The 25,462-nt window shown below is 35.9% G+C and overlaps 1 protein-coding gene and 1 long non-coding RNA gene across 2 annotated transcripts in view; one reads left to right on the top strand and one right to left on the bottom strand.

Annotated features, from left to right (window-relative positions):
* LOC119659183 (rho guanine nucleotide exchange factor 18) overlaps positions 1-25,462 on the bottom strand; it is a 120,115-nt gene that overhangs the window by 24,238 nt on the left and 70,415 nt on the right. Inside the window, exons 9-21 of the mRNA XM_038067146.1 lie at positions 24,424-24,489; positions 24,079-24,185; positions 18,241-18,358; positions 16,178-16,255; positions 10,643-10,711; positions 10,232-10,397; positions 5,713-5,882; positions 5,396-5,511; positions 1,416-1,567; positions 861-1,114; positions 665-800; positions 442-599; positions 183-295 (exon numbers count right to left, since the gene is read on the bottom strand). Of these exons, the coding sequence (XP_037923074.1) occupies positions 183-295; positions 442-599; positions 665-800; positions 861-1,114; positions 1,416-1,567; positions 5,396-5,511; positions 5,713-5,882; positions 10,232-10,397; positions 10,643-10,711; positions 16,178-16,255; positions 18,241-18,358; positions 24,079-24,185; positions 24,424-24,489 (1,703 nt within the window). The remainder of the gene's footprint in view (positions 1-182; positions 296-441; positions 600-664; positions 801-860; positions 1,115-1,415; positions 1,568-5,395; positions 5,512-5,712; positions 5,883-10,231; positions 10,398-10,642; positions 10,712-16,177; positions 16,256-18,240; positions 18,359-24,078; positions 24,186-24,423; positions 24,490-25,462) is intronic.
* Positions 1,821-2,430, top strand: LOC119659199. Its single transcript, XR_005250328.1, has 2 exons — positions 1,821-2,067; positions 2,127-2,430. It is a non-coding gene; the product is annotated as an uncharacterized LOC119659199 (long non-coding RNA).

Below are 25,462 nucleotides of genomic sequence, written 5' to 3'. Positions count from 1 at the left end.
CTATTTTTTCTTTATGAAGACCGAAGTTACTCTTTAAAAGCTTTCAAATCGATCAATAGCTAGGTGATGTCAAATTTAGGTGGAATGTCTAATTAACAAAATCTATTCTCATATTCCATCGATCAAATCATGTCATTTATGTCGCCAAAAGTTTGCTGCATATGAAAGTAAATAATACTCACAAATAAGCTCCCTCATAGTCGCCTGTTTGGCGTCAATCAACCTTTGCTTCTCTTCAGCGGTTAAATCATCAGTTTCATGCTCATCATCAATAGGACATTCCAGAACTGCGGCCCTGTAAACCAAACGGAGAAAAGAAGAGTTTCTTTGTTAAAGCACTTTTTCCCTACGTGTTGAATTCGTTTTCGGATTTTCCAGACTACTTCACAATGTCTGAATATGTATTTTCATCTAATTTTCAACCTGAGTAAAACGACATACCTTATCGATTGAATCCACACATTTTTATCCTTTGGATTTTGTACTTTCAGTTCATACATTTCAGGGTAAGCAGGATTGGATGAAATAATATAAATGCCACGCGATTCAGTTCCGGCTTTTTCACGTATCAACAGTTTTTGTAATGAAACGACACCAGCCTGCAAAAATATAACCACACATATATTTAAAGGAAACTAATTCCCAGCTCTCATCTAATTCTTACCTTATTTTCCGGTGTAAAAAAAGTATATTTATTATGAGAACTTTCTTGAAGGAAAAATAAACAATCTGTTAAGACTACAACCAAAACATTTTGCATTTTTGATCGCCCTTGCATTAGAGTTGCATAACCTTCGAACCTATTTGTGAATTAGGGTGATTAGTAGCGCCTAGATAATCATCATGTTTGCAATACTAACTTTAGTTTCCTGTTTGCCCATAGATCCGATTTCCTAAATTGCTTATTTTTATAGATTGCAAATGATTTAACGTCGATACATTTGAAAATCTCCAATTGACGGTCTTCTTTCTCTTTCTCGGCAACTCGGGCGTCGACGTCTACTAAAATTCCCTTCACTAAAGCCATCGCCTTTTGTAATTTTTCATGTTCGAATTTATCTTCACGAGAGCTTTTGAGCAACGGATCTATCAACAGCGGATATTTTGTAAGACGCTATAAAGAATTGAAAATTATAGAAATTTTAGAAGCCAAATAACACAATGTTAATGTTTGAGTTTCCCTGACGCAAAGGCTATTTTTACTTGGTTCAAATATAAAAACTCCTGAAATATACCGCTCAGAAGACAACAAAAATAGTTACGCGCTTATTTTCTAATTGTTATTTCGGGTGAATATTCTATTTTAGTGTTCTTTCATCTCGATATAATACCACCAAATACTTTCATGGAGTGTGTTTACAGCTTCAGAAAAAGAATTCTAATTAATGTGTACATTGTTCAATTTGCATACTTACTTGCGTAACAAATAAAATGCACTCTGGTATTCCTTTCTTCTTCAACAAAGGATTTTGTTGGCAATGTTTATACCACTCAGCAAATGTCTGATCGTCTGTCATATACATCTTAAATGTATCAAGAGCCGATCGGTGGTTTGAACAAAATTCACCTGGAAATAACGCAGATAAACATAATATGATTGTTTACTCTTTTCTGGAAATTTTCAACTTTATCAACGGTGGAATTTTTTTGTAACTTTTTTTCAGTGAGAACTAAATTGCAGGAACATAATGTGCCTAGTCTTTCTTCTTGTTTGCATGATTGTAGTAATATGCAAACAGAATTTAAAGGATTTTATATTTGAGTGATTCTAAGAAAACGTATTGCTTACAAAAAAAATCATTACTCATATCTTAAAATATATGAGGTATCACGGGAATCCGTCGATGTAAACAAATCTTAAAAACTTAGACACGACACTCGGAAAAATGATAAAATGCTACACAATGCACATAAAATTAAGTTCCGTGTCATCGCACGATTACGCAACATTCAGAAAGGTATAAATGCATTGCAAACTGCCATTCTTACATAGTTGAGCGTGACGTTCCAAAATGAAAAAGTACAAGTTATTATTTATACTTTGTTTTATTTTACTGTTAATAGGTGGTAAGTTATTGTGAATCGCACTATCAATTGAAAGCATGTTCAATTTCATACATTCGCAGACTCACTGGTGAAAGCAGTGCCAAGTAGCACAGGGGGTAGGCCGATTATCAGTGGTAGTATGTTTGGAAAATAGAGCCCTGATTCGATGTATTTCAAACACACAAAGATACAAATTTTTATAAATCGTTCCTATAGTTTCATCTACCGTTTTTCTTTTTGATCATGTTCATGTGTATTCAATTAAGTAATCATACAATAATATTGCTCCTTTATTAGTGGACGCCAATTAAGTTTAAAATGATTTAAGAAATAATTCTACACCTCTGGAAAAAATATACAATAAATGAAACTTTCCACAACGAACCCAGTGTCACATTAAAATAAAGTTCGCATAACAGGTAAAAAAATATCTTTTTTTTAAATCCAATATTTTGGAAGGCGGACTATAATGGAGAACTAATAGAAATGGAGTTATGTATTTACAGCTCTATTCAGGGTGATTTGCATTGTAAAGGTTTGAGGGTTAATGAGGACAAAACGAAACTCACGACTCAAAAATGGGGTAGTAAGAAAGTGACATCAACCCCGACTCTGGAGAATGATAACATTGAATGGGTAGATATGTATGTATATTTGGTGCGCAAATGAGGACCGACGGTAATGGAGTGAATGCAAAAGAGCTAAAATAAGGTCTTTCTCTCGATCCTCCTGACATTGAAATCGAGAAATGTGCATAAGTAAAACAAACAAACAAACTTCATGGGATGCGAAACGTGGATTCTAAAAAAGGCACTGAAAAGCAAAAGCAACAAAATTGAATACTTCGCTGCATATGTGGACCAGTGCGAAATGGACCAAATTGGAGAATCCGGTATAATCAAGCTATACATCTATGACTATTTAGTAGCATCTATGGTAATAAAATGAGTGGTCACATAAAGCACATGAATACAACAATTCCCAAATCTCCATCGGAGAGGAAAGGGCGGCGATCACCGGGGAAAGTACGAAACCGTGTTTTCTGTGGTTGCCGCAGACCCCTATGTGGGGCAAGCGCTATCGATTTTTGGTAATGTGTTTTAGTTGCCTCCGAGAAGCCTCCACTTCTCTTTCACTGTTCTATGCCACGCAGTTCTAGAGCGACACACTCATCGGCCATTATGTCTTATGTATAATAGTATGATAGATTCCATTGCATGACATAGTCCGGACTTGTCGCCCTTCCTCTATGTATTACCTACTCACTATCATTTTTGCTTTCTGATTAACATGTCCTAGTTCGTACGCGAACTAAGTTCTCTATTAGTAGTTGTATTAGGCTAAAATAAACCGATAAAACGACGTAGGTATCAATTGATGGGAGTTTGGAACTTTGGAATAACAGTGATGTCAACGTTGAGTGTTGAGTTGTATCAAGTCTGTATAGAGATCAGCGAGGCAGCAGCTTCACCAGATTTGAGCGCGATGATTAGTGTTTCCTGTTCACTCCTTGGTTAAATATAGGGTATCCACACACTAAGATGATGCTTCAGTTTCACTATGATGATACTTAGCCCTGTGCAAGTGATAAGCTCACAGCAGCGAGCCAAACACAAGACGAACACAGACACCAATGACGACTGGAATTCGGTACCAGAGCAGCAAGATTGGAAGACTGACGCTCAATTCTCTCAACAATCACGCCGTCAAACTGAGCGCGATGGTGACACATATAATTTCGCTCCTATTTGGAAGAACAATTTGTATCCGCATGATACTTTAGTTGCTTATATATTTTATTATATCATATTATTTTAATTAATGGATATAAACTTAAATCAATTAAATCTAATTGTGCAAACATTAATTCAATTTATTTTGGGTTCATCCAAAGCAAACGACTGACTATTATAAATTCGTTTATATTTTCTAAAAATTATTAATAATAACGATGCATGGGCGGCAGCTGGCTATAGACTTCATAATCATATTCAATTATTAATTGTTTCAATCTAAATTAGTTGTCAAGGCCTACTACGCCACGGAGAACACCGGTGGTGGCATCTGTCAGTCGACTTAACGAAATACCGGTGGTGGCATCTGTCAGTCGAATTAACAAAATTCAAAATAAATTTCGAATGTTGTTTACCTTGCTGGGCCACATTACGATGTTTGCAGTACCATCCATAAGAGGTGGAACTTTATTGCTAGATGTTTTACTATTGTAGATGGTATAAGGTAGAACAATCGTTGCTGGAATCTCCAACGAAGCTCCAAACAAATTACCACCGTCGATCCGCCTTCACATTGGAAGGGGCTGACAACTTCATCTTTGGTCTTGATGGCCGCCCAGTGCTCATCAATATTCTGAGGCGGATTTAGAGTGTGTGTCGTTTGCGTATCTAAAAAGTTCAGCTCTGCTGGACCACAGCCAGGTCGTAGAGACGGTCTGTACTGAATTTGATGTGCCCACGTTCAGTTCCCCTACAATTCCAAGCAGCAGTCCCACGTTAGCGAAGGTGAAAGAGCATCAGACAATGGTCAAGTTCCAGGCCGATGTTACCACCGCTTTTGTTAGGTACATTATGAGGACAATTTTTAAATCTGCTCGAACAGTGTGCTGCCGATGAGATTGTGAAAATTGTAGAAGTCTACAAACTTTTCAATGTTGTTTCGGTCACAAAGACACACGTCCGAGGAAGCTGTTATCAGACCCCACCTCCACATTCGTGTCACCTTTGAGAAGCTTCTTCTGTACTACGTGCAATTGCTCATAGAAGGCATCTTTCTCCACTACATTGGAAATCACTATTGGAGCATAGCCCTGCACAGTTGTGAAGTACTTCAAACTGGACCGGAATTTTACATTCAAACCCTGGCAGAAATCGACTTCCAGGTCAAGAGAGCGGGCCTTGAAGTAGTCGTCAGCCGTCACCGGATCCACGTGTACTATTAACTGGCTTTCCAAAATATAAAAGTATAGTGCCGCAAGACAGAGCAATATTTTTCAAAATCTTACTTCGCTGAGGCCCAAAGTGTCCTGCATATATCGCCCAACATTTCGCTCAAGCTGGAGAAAGCGAGTTTTCTGGGGCCTTTGAAGCCGTTGTCAAGGAGGTTCCAGAAACCAATCGTTAACCGTTTTCAATAGCCATAGGTCTTAGCCGTGTGAGGCGTTGTTGACATTTCGGTAGTAAGAGAATTTCAAAATTTGCGAGTTTTGAGCCTTTCTAATCACTTTTTACGACAAGCAGGGAATGCTTTGACTGTTTTCTTACACCACAACTCATAGGGCAACTACACTAAATTAGAACGAAATATATTATTTTTGTTTAAAAGTTCAACTTACCGTAAGAGCTTTTAAGTTTCTGTGCCGATGACCCCGAAAAGAAGTCAAGTAATATATCTGCAATGCTGTCCACGATTGGATTTTCCTTCTGTTTCAGTCGCAACTTTTTGAGGAAACTAGAAAAAAATTTCTTATCAATTTTCGCAATCGATTCAAAAAGTGCTATCAGGCATTTTGGATTCTATTTTCTCATTAGCGCAGTTCATAATATACTTAGAATCACTGGACTTACTGGACTTAAATAAGATAAGCTTTTTCCAATTAAATGTGAACTCGTTGTTCGCGTTGAAGTTATTTACGTTAAAAAAGGAAAATACCTTGTGTGGAGTTCCGTTAATTCTGGCAACCTAGGAAACAGTTTGTCCAGTTTCAGGCGACTGAAATGCCTTTGTAAGCTCTCCACAAATACTTTCTGCATGACTAGAAGTGTTTGGCAGTGATGCTTTTCTGTCATTATAAATTCATAAATGTGTTCCTGTCGTTTAACCTGTAAAAAAACAATAAATAATAACTTTCAATTTTATTTTTTCATTAATGTAAAATTATGTTGAACCGCAAAATGTTGGTGTATTCAACAAGAACTACATCAGGATGCATGCACTAACTTGTACCACGTTCTTACATTTAAATAGGAAACAAGTTGGAATGCCAGAAGCTCCGCGCTTCAGGGATAAAGGTTTTGTGTTCATCTTACATGAGCAACTTTCTATGAACGTTTTTCCATTCGTACATAGCTAAGGATGCAAAATATTCCTTCATATATTGCTAAACAAAATATATATATGTATGTATATATTAAGGGGGTCATCCCGTGTGAAGGCCGTTTTTTTTGCCTTTTTTCGAAAAATTATTTTGAAGAACTGGATAAAGATAGAAACGTGATTTTTTCACCATATGTTTACTGATATCTCTAGCATATGTGATAAATTTTTCAGCTTGATTTCGTAGCTAATTTTTGGAATAGATGTTAATTTATGCACCCATCTCCAAAAAAAGGTGTTTTTCTGCTGCCACGCTGGAGGGCGCTGTGTTCATCTGAGGGAAAAAAACTAAACGGCGTTTTAATGTGAACAATATTCCACGGTCCGCAAACTAGGATAATTAGAAAATATTAAAAGGTAAATTTTTAGTGGGCTTTTAAACTTAATTTTTTGGATTTTGGTGTTTTTTTACGGATTTTTTTTATGAATAAAAAAAAAACTACCCGTCCGATTGCAATTATCCTAGTTTGCGGACCGTAGAAATATGTACTAAAGGAGCTGTGAAAATTTCAAAGAATTTGGTTGGATAGATTTTGAGCTATGGTGGCAGCCGATTTTCAAGATGCAGTTTCGAGAAAAACGCATTTGAAAATTTAAATATGATTATCAACAGTAAAATTTTAGCTCACCATTAATCTGCTATACCTGGTCCATAGAGAGCACCAGGATTTTGAGAATGCCATCGAATCCTTCATTGAAAATAATTACAGCCAGAAAAGTGGCGATTTCTACGACCTTGGCCCCAGAATGAAGGTGTTTAGGACCGAAAGTTCAGATCAATGCATTTAACGACTCATTGTTATTCTGGGTCTCTGCTCCTAAACATCTGTTCAAGAGATCATCTCGTGACAAATCTTCGTAGATTGGTTTGATGACTGTTTGAACTTCCTCAGTAAAAGGTGCCTTCTCGTGGTGAGAACTATCCAGTTCTCCTTTAGCTTCCGCTTTGCGCCATTTGCATCAACTGTCCTCGCCTGCTGGACGATTTTCATGCTGAGGATTTTCGTCTGTAGAACATTTATGGAAGAAAGTTTCCCAAATTTCTTGTTTCATTACTTCTATCGAATTTGCGTGTCGACGAATAGCCAGCCCAGGAAATGTAGTGAGGTCCTTATCAGTAAGTTTTCCAGCCCCTTTTCCACCAATGCCTTTGTGATTCTTCTTTGCATTTCTAAGCCGCGTTCCCATTCTTTTCTCGACATGTCCTACGTATTCCTTTTTTACTACTACGTATATTTTATTATTTGCAGAAATTTGCAGAAATACCGAAGAAAACTCCAGCAAAATCCAATATACAATATACAAAACTTGTCGCAATTGGAACATCCATGTTCATGCTTGCTAAAAGTTTCTTTGCTGATGTTGATGCGAAGTCCTTTTTCTTCTCTGATAACTATTGATTCCCATGAAATACTCGTTTTTTAGTGCGAACATGACGTTGAACGTTAAAGCGATTTCCCTTCGTACGATCCATTTAAAAAAAATCACTGAACACACAATAGCACAATACTTACAACAAAATATAACTGAGTATAACTTGAACGCCTTTCAGTGCTCACTCTAGACTGGATTATCCTTTTTATTCCAAACAGCAAATAATTTTAGACAATTGATTGGTTTTCCATCTTTTTATATTTATACCTGTGTTCAAATTTATAAGGCTCAGGTGAAAAACTAACAGGTAACAAAAGATTCGATGCTCTTTCTCATCGAGTACTCTAGCCGCGGCTGCAAACTCCTTACCTGTTTAACCCTGTAATTTCTGAAGGACTCGGAATATCGGAAAATCCTTTTGCCCACATATTCTCCACTATATATAGATACAATTCATGCAAAAAAAAAATCGATTTCTCCAACCCGACACACGGGATGACCCTCTTAACGGCAAAAATATTGTGCTCACCCTAAACAAACAAATATTATCAATTACCGTATACATCTGAACTTAATTGATCTAACGCATCTGCAAGCATTTCCACTTTACTCTCTGCGCACGAAAGTATACATACGTACACACATCTCTATCTTATTGAGCATTACTCACAAACTTCATTTTCATATACATACACTGATATTGAAATAACTTAAAAAAGCTAAACAAAAATATCCCCATGGACGCTACTGTACATATAAATCCACTTTATATGATGATGATCATACACGTCTTAGAATGCAATAAATTTACGTGAAATGGAAATCAGACAATTTGACTTGACTTTTGACTTTGACTTTTTAGCTTTCAATAATTTTGTTACTAATAGATGGATTCCCTTCAAACTTTACAGAATTATGTCCTATACTATTGCCTATAATTTGTTGTATCTCATCTGGGAGAATGAACTTAAAGGTTTCCGGTAAATTTCTGAAATATTGTAACATACCATTATTAATTTTATGCAGATATTGGAACGGGATGTATTTCGAGGCCTAGATTTCGTATAGATGCATCACTGTAATTTTTTTTCAGATTTTTTTGCTGGATAGGTTCTGAGAACGAGACGTGTTTCGCTTTTTGGGCACACATTATGAGCCTTCTCCCCTAAGTTTAACCCAATATCAGAAAAGAGATCAGTTGCACATTATGAGCCTTCTCCCCTAAGTTTAACCCAATATCAGAAAAGAGATCAGTTGCAAAAAGTACTAACCGAGCCCTTTCATTTTATACCCCACATGTCCATATTCTGTGATAAAAGTGCACTCCCCCCTTTCGAACCTTTCAAACTCAACATAAAGTGAGCCACTTGTTGTATATAAAGGGATTCATAGACCAAATTTTCTCACCAAATTTCATAACAATCAGTTCAGTCGTTTTCTGTTAGGAAGAAGCTGTTTCAAATCCAGAAGCGAAAAACGGCTATAGAATAACCACGTAGGCGACCACGCTCCTAAAAGCTGACAAGGAAACTCAACAAAGATGACAAGGAGAATGCCAGGGAAAATAAAAAATATATGGAGAGCCCTTAACGTTAGAAAAGCTGAGCACCGAATAATGCAAGGTGGTATAAAGGACTATTTTGTGTGAGATGTGAAAGTGTGAACCATCCACTTGGCCAGCCTTAAGACCATTGTTGGAAAAAAGATTGCTTCAAAAACGTCTATGTGGTGAGATTCTATTCGCCGTCATATTCTAATACTGTCTACTTTATCATTTCTATTGTGGAACCTTGCAGTCTTAATAAACGAAGTGGGGTATCATTTCCAAATCCTTGGAAACAATCTCAGAACCGGTACAATAAGCTCTGAGACTAGTAGAGAGATGCTAGGAATGAGAAAATATCACAATAATTTCCAACAGGACCAGTCTCCTCGTGTTCACGAAAAATCAAGACTTCGATAATTAGGGAGAACCGGAATTATTGGAATGACAACCACCTGAGCAAGCACATATTGTGTCTGGATTCATATTACCTTTGACAGTTGAGTTTTTAAATGCCATCGCGTTACTCTAAACCAGATCTATCTAGCAAAGTTTCAAAACCCGGGCCGGGGAAAACGAGGTGAAGTTGAAATGAATAGCGGAGCACAAATGCATTGATGACAATAAGAGGGCAGGCGACCTTACAAGAAGGGATCTGAAATATCATTTATTTATTCATATTCAAAATTTGCCTGGTTTACTGCTGCTGCTTAGGTAATATTATAGCTACTAGTTGTCAATCGTAACTACTAACTCTTTATGTTGTTAACTACGTTTTTCACCAACTACTTTTTGCAAGTATTATTTAGTAATGGAAATTATTCAAGTAGTAACTAATAATAGGACAAGTAGTTGTTAGTTTTAAACTAATAATTACATTTCCACTAATTAGGGATAACTACATTGTTAGCTGGAACTATATTTTGCTCAACACTGACATTCAAGTATAACAATAAAATGCTTCTGCCTCTGGTTCCATTCAAATTGTTAAACATGGCTCAAAGCGCCGTCAAAAACCAGTTTGTAAAGAGATATGAGAATGAGGTTCAAACTGACAGCGAGAGTTCATATGGATATCACGAAAATTATAGTCAACTATTATATTTTCTTTTATTTGAATACGTTCAATAGCATGTAGTAGCATTTATATCCATTTACCTGTTTATCTTTCAGGGATTTCACGATCTCCTTCGTTACACTAGGGCTCCATGAATCAGGTTCATCTGCGGCAATTCCCCAAGCTGGATCGGCTCCAAGATCCTGCGGACCGATTGGTGGATCATTCAAAAATTCCCCCTTGATTAAAGGTGTATCATCGGAGTAACTACAAATCAGAATAAGACGGTCTTCAGCTGTTGACTTTGTACTATGCAAATATTAAATGCTTTCTTAAAGTTATTCAACTAGCATTTTTAGTCTATTGTTGTCATAAGTTCATGAATTGTGAAAGCATATCAATGCAAAATAGTATAAGAGCTTCACAAAATATGTTTATATGTGTAAAATATAATATTTGACAAGAAAATGGCGTAAATTATTTTTGAAATGCATTCTTATTGCTGTACTCACTTTACATGATCATTTTGGGAGTGCCCATCATAATAGTCCCGGCCATCGTCATGATGCGATGAAGTATGGCTAAATGCAAGCGTAAAGTAAACGAAAAGTGAAAATAAAAAGATACAGTTCAATAAAACATAATAATTGAACTAAAATCAAATGAATACTATACAAAAATCAACTAAACTATATGTTTCAATATTTAAAGAGAAATAGGCAAACGATATAGTCGAGAAGAGAATATGTTGAGACTAAGTTGTACGTAAATATCTCATTTTTCAGTTAGTTTGTAGGTCACCAGTATTCTGATAATTGCAACTTCAATTTTCATTACCACGATATTATATCGTTGGAGTCATGCTTATAATCACATCAAAGTGAGCTATATCTACGTACAAAACCATATGGAAATGATATGAATGGTTTTTCGCTTGTAATAGATTATTGATTTTAAAGGATTCCTAAAGGAGAAGTAGAATGATGATAATAGTTGATAAGACAAAGAATTGCATATTCTTATTAATTGCAGCCAAAATGAAGAGAATCGGAATATAATCAAAATATAAAACTCAATCAAAACCGATTGAATTGGATCATATAACAACTTCTATAACGCCTTTTTTCAAAGAAATATTTATTAAGTCCTTAAAACCAAGTTTTTTGTTTTTCTTTGTTTGTATGTGTATGGAATTTATGTAAGGAGATTTACAAACAGTGACTTAAATGTCGTAAGATTCTAAAAAGTCATAGATTAACTTTGATTAATGCATTCAGGGCTGTTTAGAACGTGCAATGAAACAGAAAATTACATTGGAAATGATTGGGTAAATATTGGACATATCCATAGAAGGTAGGATGAAAATGTGACTGCTGATTTTGTGCCATTAACTGGATTATTATATTATTGAGTGTAAAGTGGTCGGAATTCTAACTGGATAATTATATGCGTGCTTGGAAACATTTATTCCTGATAATCAAAGATGATGAAACGCGTTGATTGATTACAAGAAGACACTATAAGAGAAGTGATCATATGCAGAAGGTACACCCCGCATAGGTGGGATGGCAATGACACAAAGAGGTTATACCACTAAGGGGTAAAGTATAATAGCGCTTTACAAAATATATATTATACACCCCGCGACAATTTCCTAACGAAAAGTTTCCAAGCGTATTGGTCCACGGTTATAATTTTTGTTCTTCAAATATACAACTTTAATACGACTAAAATCTATGAAACGCCTTCCTTCATTCAGTATGCAATACAAGTTCTTCCTCTTAAGCAAATAGTCTAACAGCTGGCTACATGAAAATTTACATTACTCGTTGCACGGAGCATTTTAACTGAAAATGGATAGAATATAGTCGGTAAAGCAAAAGCCGGCAGTCAGAAGGCCTACCAGAAGACTAAGGGGTGGGCGCGCTGCCCAACCTGTCAAATTTTGGTTAGAAAAAAGCTAACTCTTGCACAGCTGAATTGTTGCATAAACACATACCCACATATAGAGGACAAATATTGTAAGAAGGCTAGGTGGAAGATAAAGGGCTGCCAGAAGTTTAAAGTTGCAAAAAACACGTAAAATTTGCAGATTAAAATGGACTTTGGAAATTTGCACGTATACATGGTGTTTCAAAATTACCGGATAAACTGTATGCAAGCCGATTCCTAATACAATGCTAAGCAAAAAATATTAAGTAATTTTTTTTTTCAATTTATTGACCCTCTAGCTAGTCGGGAAACCGGAAACTGGGCGCTTCAATTATGAAAGGTTTTGTGCATTCCTTTTGTAAATACATTTGAGTGTGCATTTATCCCGTTAGTACGTAGCACGTATGTGAAAATATCCACTTTCAAGTAATATTGATATTCAAAGTCTTGAATTTGAAAGGATATCGGTATGGAGGGTATTTTGGAACCTAAGCACCACATAGTGGCGACCTCTTGATTTTGTTCAGATTTTTCGGTTTGGTAGTTTCTGAGAATGGGTCCGTTAAAGAGATGATCATTTTTGTTTTGTTTAACATAAATCCTTCAAAATCATCGCCTTTGCCCCACTAAAATCATAACTCGAAAACTACGTCAGCTAGAGTATTGGAATAGACGTCGAATCGTAGAAGACATTACTCTGGAACATGAAAGTATGCTTGTGAAAATAGAGTAAGTGGGTCGAAATTATAGCTTTCTAAATGCAAAAATTGTGTTTTTCTTCCCCCCAAATTTTGCTGTTTAACCCTATTTTCCTCCAATTTTAACATACACAATATACACATTTTCTTATAAAAAATTAATCTCCGTTTTACCGTGATAAAATCTTATTAACATGATTTCATTTTAATTGCACAATTAGTGGCAGTTGGAAATGTAGAACCATAAAAATGAAACAAAAAAAACACAAATTCGCAAAATAAAAAGAAGTTTATTTTCAACGGAACAAATGACATAACGGACACTTTGATGACTGAAAATTAAAAAATGTTGTATTCCAAGTATTTTCATTTAATCTCATTTCATTTAATACTTGGTATTTTCATTTAATTTTTTTTTTAAGAAAATGTTCGAAGTAACTGCCCTCCATTGTTATTTTCTGCCTTTGGGTTCAGGTGCTTGGTGTTTCTTTTCAATGAGTGGGGTTCCATTGAACCTATTATAACTAACACAAATTGAGTACTTAAGATAAAATGATGTTAACATCATTCTATCATGTTGAAACGGAGATTCATTTTTCTGTAAGGAAATTGGTACATTGTGTATGTTAAAATTCGCGGAAAATAGGGTTAAATAGCAAAATTTGAAGGGAGAGTCACTGAATTCTTTAATCGGGTTATTTAGGAAGGTAGAACAACCTCTGACTGGAAAGAAAATACCACAGTTCTCATATGGAAAAAGAAAAGTAATCCAGCAAAATGTTCAAATTACCGTTCGATCCGGTCACTCTCCCATACAATGAAGATTTTTGAACGTATTCTTGACAACCGTATTCGCGAAATCGTTGAAATAACCGTGAATCAAGCCGGGTTTGTCAAGAACTGGGGAACTACTGACGCAATACATGCTGCGCGGTTACTCACGAAGCCTTAAGAAGCATCGCCTGCTTTACATTGCATTTTTGGATATAAAGAAAGCGTTTGTTGTGTGCCACACGAACTCATCTGGTATGCTCTATGACAACACTCAGTGCCAGAAGAACTCGTGCGCTAGGTTCAATTGCTCTAAGAGGATTCGCAAAGTAAAGTTCGAAGTGTGGCTGGTGTGTCAAAACCGCTTGATATCTCTGTTGATGTTAAGCAATGAAGTGCCCTCTCAACCCTCCTCTTTGTTTTTATTATTTACACCGTCACACGAGATATCCATCTTCCAGCGCCCTATACACTGCTTTATGCAGATGATGTTTTCCTAGCGCCTAATAGCAAAAGTGATCTCGAGCAACTTGTCCAAAAATGAAATACGCATCGCCATCTCAGATTGAATCTGAATAAAATTGAATTTTTGTCGACCGATCCCCATGAAACAGACACAATCAGTATCAATGGCAGTGACCTGCCCAGAACTGAGCGATTTAAATATCTCGGGTCAATGTTGTCAGTCAATGGAGAACTGCCGTATGAAATTGCTTCACGCATTAACGCAACCTGGATGAAGTGGCGTTCCACAACTGGTGTTATTTGTGATGAACGTCTCAAATCTAAAATTTACCGCAATGTCGTCGGTCCTGTCGCTCTCTATGGTTCTGAGTATTGGCCGACTATAAAAAGCATCCTGCAGTAATGGAGACAAAGATGTTGCGTTTGACTAATGGCGTGACACGTTGTGATCACATTCCAAAATGAGGATATCTACGATCGATATGGAGTTGCACCGATCGTGCAAAAATTGCGAGAGAGGCATCTTCAGTGGTACGGTCACGTAATTCGGCCGAAACAACGGTGGCTTGATATGTCGAATTGGGATTTAAAAGCCTTGCGACTGCATCCGTTTCAGGCATTTGATAGAATCAAATGGTGGAATCGATCACGACGAGCCAACCCCGCTTGTGAACGAGACAAAGGCTGAAGAAAAAGAAGACTTAACGTCCTGTTATATGTGAGAAAATATAATAAAACACCACTAGAGAAGATACCAAGTTCTCGTTCTCAAAAAAAGGGAATATATATAAATGTTTCAATGTTTTTGCCTAAGTTGACTAAAGACTTCACCATAAATTACCTTTTATTATGGATGTTAGCTCCTTTCATCATTTTAAAACAATATTCCATTCAATATTATCTTGTTTAGGGTATTAAATCACATACAGGGTAGCACATGTAACGGTGCTCCTTATTGAAAGTGATTACTTAAGAATATGAAAAGTGTTCATCCTATTCACTTTGTTAACTCAGTATTCAACAAAACATAACATAAATAGTAACTATAACTTACTAAATAGAAATGAGAATACAGTTACATATTTATTACATTTATCGCTTCTCCAGTAACGTGGTGAATTTTTATTTCGTGAGGACTTATTTCTCAAATGAGCCAATTTTCTGTTTAGGGGTGGTTTTGCAAAAGAAACTTGTTTTCCCTGAGTATCTTTCAATAGAAAGCTAAAAAGCACATCGTTACAAGCATGAGAATTGGGTGCAGCATAGATAAACATAGTGCCATGCAAGAAATGAATTTACTCAGAGAGCAATTCGATCAATTCGACACAGGACGGAAATTTTCATTGTCTAGGATAACTAATAACGAAAACGCATTAAACTTTATACTTACAGAAGCGTTCAAGAAAGATAGAGCAAATACTTTAAAACAATCAATGAAGAAAAGGAAGATAGATAAATAAATTTAGGGTAACTTGCATCAAGTATTTGCCTTTTGACGATTATAAGCAAAACAACATATTTACACTACAATCCATTACTTTTCTGGCAGAATTCTCTTATTAGTGAAATTTACTACGGAAGAAAAGTAAAGAATCGAAGAACACTCTCTGATTTTGATCATAAATAGCACTCGATTATCAAATTCAAAGAATGTTGTTGATTCCAAAATAACAGACCAGAAGCTTGAAACCAAACAAGATGAACAAAGTAGCAAAGTAAATAATTTCCAAGGAGTCATTGGTAACGATCAAAGAATCTCTCGAAAATAGAGCTTTCGCAATATCTGTTAGAATTCGGAGAATTAGAAAGTCATGTCGTCAACAGTAAAGGAGTAAAAAGTATTCAGAAAATTTTCTGAATCAAAATCATTTCAGAGAAAATAGCTAAGCAAGCAGAGCTTAAGGCGTAGAACACTTCTAACACAAATAGAAGAAGATATATATGATAGTCGAATAATTCAAAATTAAATGAAATGAGAAGTCATTGAAAATGGTTTCTATTTGAAAAGAGAAAACCCAATTTACTCGTAAACAGATATATACGTATAGTGTAAGAATTATATTAGTTTAGCTAATAAGCAGCGTTTAAAAATAAATTCAAACGTTGTTTTTGTAACTGTATCTGATTGTTGTCTTGTTTTGGATGGATTTGAACTGATTTTGTCATATCTTTTAATGTTACCTGGCGTGATGCGATGTCACGCCTAATTTGTTAGCGACCAATCTCCAAGGGGAGTAGCATCCGGTCATTTTTTTGCCGCTTTTGTGATTTTGACAAAGAGTTTAAAAGAAAATAACAGAAATTTTAATCTTTCTAATTTTATTGATAAAATTGTTTGAGCAAACCTAAATTTAGTGGAGTTTTTTTCATATGATAAATGAGACTAATGTTCGCTTCAAAAAGAACTCAAGTATGGTACCTGTTTTTATTTGTTTTTAATTCTAACTAGAGTCTTATTTTCAAAGAAATACCAATGTGAAAATCTACAGAGGCACCAAACTTGAGTGCTTCTTTTTATCGTCATCAAAACGTGTAGGCGAGAAAATGTACCTTAGGAATTTACCAGAGTTCAACGAAAATATTAACTTTGAATGGGATTCCGTTTTGTATTTTTGTTTGTGGAGTGAAATGAAAAAACAGTTAATGTTTTTCGACGGGTGCTCACATTCAGTCCTTAGGACATTTCAAATTTTCAATTGGGATTTCGTACAACTGATTAAAAAATACAAATTAAATGAATAAGACAAAATAACAGATATTCTTATGTTTTTCGACAATTCCATCACTGAAGAGGAAACCTCAGCCACAAAACAACTCAAGAGTTGATTGCGCACAGATACTGTAAGCGGTTGAGACAAAGAAAAGAGAAAACGAAATAGAAGAAAGCAAATTTTAAATAACATAAGCTATGCGCTTTTTCTGATTACTCTACAATTTCTTCCAGCGAATCTGCTGCGGTAGTTGTTCACAACTTGCTTGGTAGTTAATCATGCATGTGAATTCCTCTTATTTTACGTCTATGTCCCGCGAATGAGACATCTTTTTCGACTTTATATATATAACCCAACTCTACGTATGAACAATCCTCTGATTTCCATGGAAATTCTTTAACCGTAGGTCTTTATATTTACAATATTACACTTATCTATTTTCCCTTGAAAAACAATTTTCAAAATGAATAGTGATATTACCACATTAAAAAGTCCTCACCCAGTTGTAATTGAAGCAACCGTAAAAACGGAAGAGGATTCGAAGTAAATGTAATTGTCTATAAATGCTTACTACACTCGTTAAATCAATTACAAACTAATCTAATGACATCCGACATTATATTTGAAATAAATCATTATTGAATATCTGCATGAAATGGGTCAAACGTTAAAACATTCAATGTTTCGATGGGTTTTGATTTTTCAAATTAAAAAATCAACAGTGTCACATTGTTGCGAGAAATTATATTTCAAGAAGAACTGTAAATATTCCAATTTGAAATTAAAAGTAAATAATGCCTATGTTTGTCATTAGCATGTTTTGGGGTTCAGAACAATAATTTCAAACATTTTTATCGTTATCATTGCTGTTTCTGCAGCATTCATGAAATGGATGTGAGGAAGTGCGGCATAAGCAAAAACATAAAGCAAATGAATCCAGACTATAATAGATTCTCATAAAATTAGACATATGAAAAGCAATCATCTAATTATGCGCAATCATTTATTTGTTGAATTTTTATATTTTTTTTCAAATTGTTTCTGTATGGCGTGATTGATCTCCTACTCCTGGTTTGGTTTAGTCCGTTGAAAGTTCTCAAACTTGTTCGTCTTTTTTGTATAAACTCATCAAAAATCTAAAACATAAATATACTCAAAGGCTAATCTAAAGTATTAGCAATCGATTGTTTATAAAACTAAAAAGAAATTAATTTCCAAACTTTGATAAAATAATTTTAAAAAAGCGTATTATTGAGGTGATAATACGAATCGATTATAAATTTAGACTTCTCGAGGATTGTTGAGAATATAAATTAGTATTTAGGTTACCTGCGTATTTTCAGCAAATATGCAATTGAAATGCATACTAATGCATTTAGTAATATTGTAAGCTTTTTATGTATAGGTCTGGTTTTTAAATTATGTTAAATTGAAAGTTGTATATCTATCATACATTTTTACACCTTAACTTTAGTAGGAAGAATACTCACTAATTTTTGATAATTGGCAACTAACATGAAGTAAAATATTTACCTGTTCGCAGATCCCTTCTTTCCAGATCCAGACTTTGAAGATTGCTGCTTCGATGGCTTTCCTTTGCATTCGAGAGCATGTTCCTTGCATGTTGACAGATTAATAACGGCACCACAAGCTATTTGGACAAAAGTGAAAATATCATCAGTTATTCTTTTAAAGTAAAGGTTGCTATTCTATACATACAAAAAAAATCGATGAAAAAACAGTGGGAACGTTCTATGAAAACAATTGCCTAACAGAGCGGATATTATTAAATATATTGATGTTTCGAAGCAGCAAAATCATATACGTACATATTTCTTGCGCATCATCAACCAGAATATACAGATTAGTTTTTTGCATGCACCATAAAGTGAAACAAGCCTCAAGTTTTGTAGAAAAATGATGGTGATGCACATATAAAATCGAAACCTTAATGCATCTTATATCGATTTTGTTCAAATAATGAAATCGCATGACGTCACTATCAAATTTAAGTGGAAAGCCTAACATATTTATGTATATACGAGGCAAATATTCTAACTAGCGATAAATTATTGTTTGGTCAATCTAGAACTTTACTCCTGCGAACTTCAATTATTTAACAATATCAAAGTTACTTGCTAAGTACTCTAATTAGCGGAACTCGACAAGTGATCCCCAAGGTAATCTGTCGATAGAGTGCATTTTTGCTTTGCCAATACACTCTTCTCAATTTCTTAATTTCCTTCTCGACATTCACTTACATCAAACATTTAATATTTAAAGTTACTGGTTTCATTTTATTTACCAAAACCTACCGCGTAGCACCTTTTCCTAAACTTCTAAAACCCATTTCCATTTAAAAAAAATTAAATTTGTACATAATAACAATTCCGATCAAAGGGTAATATAGGTCCCAGGACGAACACCCGATAGAGTATGAAACCGGGGTAACGCCTGGTTAATTACCAACAGTCCTATTACCAAACCCTATCTTCACCTCCCTGTAAAGATCGAATGCTGCCCAGTCGTTACACCGTCCCAATTACCTTGTTCCAATAAAAGACTGATGTAGCAGCGTTACATGCTGGACAGGGACGGGCTTCTTGAAGAAGAGCCATTATTCCATATATTATAGCGGCCATCCAGTAAAACAAATACTCGAAGTAAGTTTTCTAGTCAACCAAAAACTGAAACCTACCCTTATCGGCTTTGAAAACAGGCTATACACTCTGCGTTTGCAAGGCAAATTTCAAAATATTAGCATCGGTAAGGTTCACGCTCATACAGAGGAGATTGCAGAGTCGGAGAAGGGTACCTTGTACGAGGCAGTAGGGCGGACCTTCGAAGTCTGTTCCAAGGATGATATAAAAATCATATTCCGAGCCACAAACGAAGCGATCCACAAATAAACGTGGGTCTCGGGGGACGGGACCACTTTCAAATTGACCACTTGTTGATTGAACACCACCATCTCTCACTCTTAATGAATTTCAGAACATATAGGGGGGTCAATATAGACTCGGATCACACTCTCGTTGGGATAGTGCTCCGGCTAGAATCCCCTCTGATAATCATGGGAAAATAAATACTAAAGCCATCCACAACAGATCCCCCCGCACACCATATAAGGGGGAATGGATGCCGCAATAACTGCAGTTAGCACAGGACCTGGAGGTGAAGCATTGACAAATGATCTTCAGAATCACCCGAAGAACATTATCATTGATACGGCCATAAACATACGCGGCGTTAGTCGCAAAAAAGTCGGAACGACTGGTTTGACGATGAATGTAAACTAACAAAGGAACGGAAGGATGCTGCACTCTTAAAGAACGCATGCATGCGCAGAGAACTATCACGAACTCTGTCGAGTTGATAAGCGACTTCACACACAAACAAGTCGGGAAACCGGAAGCTGGGCGCTTCAGGAATGAAAGGTTTTGTTTGCTTCTTGTGTGAGTATATTTGAGTGTAGAACTATCCCATTTGTACGTAGCCCGTTAAGAATATGCATTTATCATGTCAGATTTAGTACTTCGGGTTGTAAATTTACACGGTAAAGACAACTTTGAGCTACTATAACTTTGTTGCTAATAGTATGATTTTGGTCAAATTTGGGGATAAGATGCTTCATATTATATTTTATAGTACTACCAACTTTTAAAACTCTGAGGTAAACTTAAGAGGGGTTTTACTCAATTTTCCCAAAAATATGGTTATATATTATACTATTATTATCTTAATTTGAACAGATATCGATATGGAGAGTATTTTGAGGCCTGGGCACCATATAGAGGCAGCTTCATGATTTTTTTCAGATTTTTCGGTTGGGTAGTTTCGGAGAATGATTCCGTTAAAGAAAACATCAGTTTCCAGACCTCCCACTCCCCGCCTTTCTAACAAATCTCAAAACTAAGACCGGCTTCGAAAAGTACTAACCGAGGCCTTTCATTTGATACCCCACATGACTATATTTGGTGAAAAAAAATTTTACACCCCCCTTTTACATGTATGGAGACCCCCCCTAAATCTCAACGTAGAAGGATGTCACTCACTGCATGTCTGGGGGTCCGCAGCTCCCACCTTCTTGCCAAATTTCGTATCAACCGAGATGGCCGTTTCTGAGAAAAGTGCCTGTGACAGACAGACAGACATTGAACCGATTTTAATAAAGTTTTGTTTTGCAAACAAAACCTTGAAATGGGAAGCCTGGGAGAACCAGAAGAACAAGACGAACTGAGGGCAACATCACCAGACGTGGAAGTTTTACCAACAAGTCAGTAAGATGGAGCCTTATACACCTCGATGCTCATCCTGTTGTGGCGCGGCAGGATGCGCGGCATTCGAAATTTATTTCGAATGTCGCGAATACCAGCGGACAGATGACGTCACCGGCGCTCTCCACTGAGTTCGGACCTCGCTACAAGAGTGAAGAACAGAGTAGGTGACGAGAAACGTCAGATAAAAAAATAATAATAATAAGAAAGGAAGACAGTTCGCAGTCATTGTGAGAAGAACGAGTTTCGTGCAGAAAGAAAACAGTTACAGACGGTAATCAGTATAACTTCTAATATCTCGGAGTTATAATAAAAAAACCTATTTCGAAGAATAGAAGCTCTTAAATTTGTCAAAAGGAAAAGAATACAAAGCTGAAATTCTTCGGCTTAAGAATCATAAGTTGCCAGGAGCCGATGAAATCACAACCGAACTGTCTAAATATGAAGGCGGAAAAATACACCAAGCGGTTCATCAACTTATGCTCAAGGTGTGGGACAGCGAATCAATGCCTGACGATTGGCAAAGAGGCATTACTTGTCCCATACATAAAAAACGAGATATCAAGCAGTGCAGTGATTCAAGAGTTGGCCACGTTGCTGAATACCATCTATAAGATATTCTCCGCTACCTTGCTAGGTCGGATAGTCCCATACGCCCAGAACATCATTGGCCCATACCTCACTCTAGGCAAATCAGAAACAAATAAGATTTTCTCTCTGCGGCAAGCGATGGAAAACCTGTTCGAATATGTCCATCAATTTCCCATGTTTTCATTGACTTTAAGGCCGCCTATTATAGCATCAGCAGTGTAAAATTGTACACGAACATGAGAGAATTCGGTATCCCGACGAAATTGGTAAGACTGACTAGGCTGACCCTGACCAATGTGCGAGCCAGACAAAAACAGTCTCGAAACCCATCAACATCAACAACGATTTAAGACGAAAGGGTGCCCTATAATGCATCCTTTTTAACCTGGCCCTAAGAAAAGTGATCCGCGATGTTGGCGTAAATGCGACTCACTATTCTCTTCAAGTCCACCCAACTACTGGCCTATGCTGACGATATCGATATTGTGGGAAAAACAAACTGTACAAGACAATGATCTTGCCAGTCGTCATATATTCCTTGGAGACCTGGATTCTTACTAAGAAAAAATGCGAACTCTTAGCCGCGTTTAAGAGAAGAATCCTTCGAAGCATTTTCGACCCCCTAGATGAAGATAGACGATTCTGTATTTATTTTATTTATTTATTTTGACAGAAAAAGAAGGCGTAGGAGACCCTGCCTCAGATGGAACAATGGCGTCGGTCAAAGTAATGTCGGAAAGCTATTACTATGGCTACGCCTCAGCTATCATAGTTTTTGATTTATTACAATTTTATTACTTCGGAAACGGCTTTTAAAGAAATTAAAATGCTTGTTACAATCCTTTAAGGATTAAGAAATCGGAACAAAAATACTGAACATTTTTTGCTTGGAATTACGTGAAGAATCGCTTGGCAAATACGTGATGGTATATAATATACATATAATACCCTGCAACATTAATTACCAATTTATAAACAATTTAGTTGCTTAAGAATTTCCTCAAAGAGTGAAGTGGTGGTCGCTCGATCACCAAGGTTAAGTACTGTTAGTAATGATTAGTACATAGAGGGGGCCAGATGACAGTCGTTATTCCTAATTTGCCTTCCTTTTCTAGTTAATCACAAAATAGATGCATAAAATATGATACCTTAATTGTAGTTTTTACTACTACACATTAACAAATTTATAGACGATCAACCAATGCAAAATCTAATTTGATGTGAATACGTATAATAGAAAAGCCATTAACAAATTCCACACACAAAAAAATACAATTCCAAGATATATTCATGTAAAAAAAATAATAAAAAAAAGTTAACTTTCTTTTATCAAATTCTTTAACATAAAGAAACATTTGCTCGCGGTACATTATGTTGTGCAATTGAGATAAAATGGAATTAAAGGAGTTCTACGATGAATTTCTAGTGAAGCTTTGAGTACTCTCGTCGGCCATCAAGATTTCCATATAAGCGGAAGCAACAGATCTGTGGTAACTGCAGATGCGGTGATAAATAAATCTGGGGGAGACCGTCAACCCCAGTGGCTTTACAGGACCATCAAAAGATTTGTAGCCAAATGTAAACTCTTTCGTGATGCGGTATACACTTCTGAAATCATTGCGTTCAGCGGCATCTTCCGTTTCCTTTACCAGCGCAATAGTGAATCGTCGTCGATGTTGAACGTAGGGGTTCGCAGCTCCCCAACCCTGCGAGAAGTGGCACTGCTCCCTTCCGAGGCTGATGTCAGTGCCTCTCTTGTTACTCACAAACAAGAGACAACTGCGGATCGCGAAGTGGTCAATTTGAAGTTGCAGAAATCCACGAACCTCCCACCATTATCGTTACGCTCGCCAAAACCATACTTCCCCATCACATGTCCGAGCAAGGTGAGCCCACCTGGGCATTCAGATCAGTGTTACCTTTAGATAGCCTCCCCTGAACTCCGTGTAGTTGGTCGTAGAAAGTATACTTCTCCACTATATTGAAAGTCTCTGTTATTGCATTGCATTTTATAATTGTGATACTCTTGACCTGAACCGGAATCTTGCAGTTAGAAGTCTGTCAGAAACCAGTTCCCAGTTCAAGAAAGCGTGTCGTGTGGTAGCCGTCAGAATCAACCCGACACCGGATTCGCATCTGCTACCACTTGGCTTTCTAGAGTAAAAAAGCGCATTGCCATAAGTGTGGCAAGAAGAAGTGGTGTACTCTCTAGAGTGCCACCACCTTACTTCACTTAGGCTCAGAATGGCTAGCTTATGTCATTGAAATCCCCCCGCCCCCCGCTCTTTTTCCTGCATTATCGAGCAATATTTTCTAATAAATATTTGCAGAAATTAATGCAGAATATATTTCTAAAAATATGGGTTTTAAAGCGGAATAGCTGTTACTAGCTAAGAACTTTTTTCAAAACTATATTCTATTTTTGTCGGAACAACAGTATGAATTTTATAGAATGATTCATCATTTTTATAGGATTTATGATAATTTATTAGGAAATACATACCATCACAATTTGTGGACTGTCCCTTTGTTTTTGTCTTATCTTTTTTCTTTCGGAAGAAAAGCGAACCCCGTTTTCGACGCTTTTCCGGATGATCAGCATAAACTTCACTAAAAAAACAAAATGTGTAAAATGTACTTATTGTTTTTACTAGAGGTATGATTGGCTGTATACTATGTGTCTTAATATGAATATTTATATTGAAAAAAATTCTGGAAACACAGTTACGTAGTAAAAATAATTGATATTATTTCAACTTGCGTTACTTTCAAGAAGCTGGTATACATTCGTTCCAATTTCAACACTAATAAACAAAGAAATAGTGAAAAGCCTTACAATTATACTTACATCTTATCTCTAGCGCTGAGTAATGATCGATCATCCTGATCTTCACTATCAGAGAGATGTCTTGATCTATACAAAGAATATGCAAAGAAAAAAGACACACATACGAAATATTGAATGAGCCAATTCATAAAAAAATAAAGGACATAAATCGTTTTGGAAAGTTACAAATCATTATAACGAAAATGGTATCCATATTAAAACATGGTTCAATTTTCAATATGTACATAAATATAAACAATGTTCATAAAATTGTTTGTTTTCCTTATCTATGCAATTTTATGATCAATTTTTGGGATAAATTTACCATTACGACTGGTCGTTAGGTGAAAAGCTTCTCGATGTAATAATTGCAACATATTTTAAATTTCATAAGCAAATCACGGACAAATAATTAAAGATACACACGTAGAAGCTTACAAAATATAAAAGGGAGAAAAAGAAAATGAATTCATTGATACATAAATATTCGAGTTAATGTGCTTTGCGATGCCAGGCTCCATTTAGTAGTTCAAAAATAAACTAACAAGTTGACACCTTAATGTTTCAGAAGAAATAATAGAGCTCTCCGCTTAAATGTTTCAATAACATTATATGGTTAATGTATATCAATGCAAAGTTAGCGGCCAACTTGTGAAGAATTTTCTAGATCTCTTATGTAGCATTTGGAGGACATTTTAAGTTATTTGGGAAGCTACGATTTGAAATCGCGTTTCCCCTTACTCCCTAATTATATCTGACAATGCCTTTCATTTGAGCAGAATTGAAAAGTCCTTTAATTGGTTGATATTCGTGAATTCTAAACGAGAGTGATTGTCGAATTTGAAAATTAGAATTTCAATTGATAACAGGATATATTGAAATATAAACCGATTTTTTTTAATTTGTGGGGTTTCTAACAGTGTAGATACATTACAGAAAGAATATTAAGTAGTAGTAGTATTAATTAGGAATATTATTTAGATGACTTTCAAATATTATATATGAGATGAGAACTTGATAATGCAAAACCTACTAACTTTCTAAAAACCATTCTTTCGGG

The sequence above is a fragment of the Hermetia illucens genome, chromosome 1, assembly GCF_905115235.1.
Source record: "Hermetia illucens chromosome 1, iHerIll2.2.curated.20191125, whole genome shotgun sequence".
Classification (NCBI taxonomy): domain Eukaryota; kingdom Metazoa; phylum Arthropoda; class Insecta; order Diptera; family Stratiomyidae; genus Hermetia; species Hermetia illucens.
This window is presented reverse-complemented; position numbering and strand designations above follow the sequence as displayed.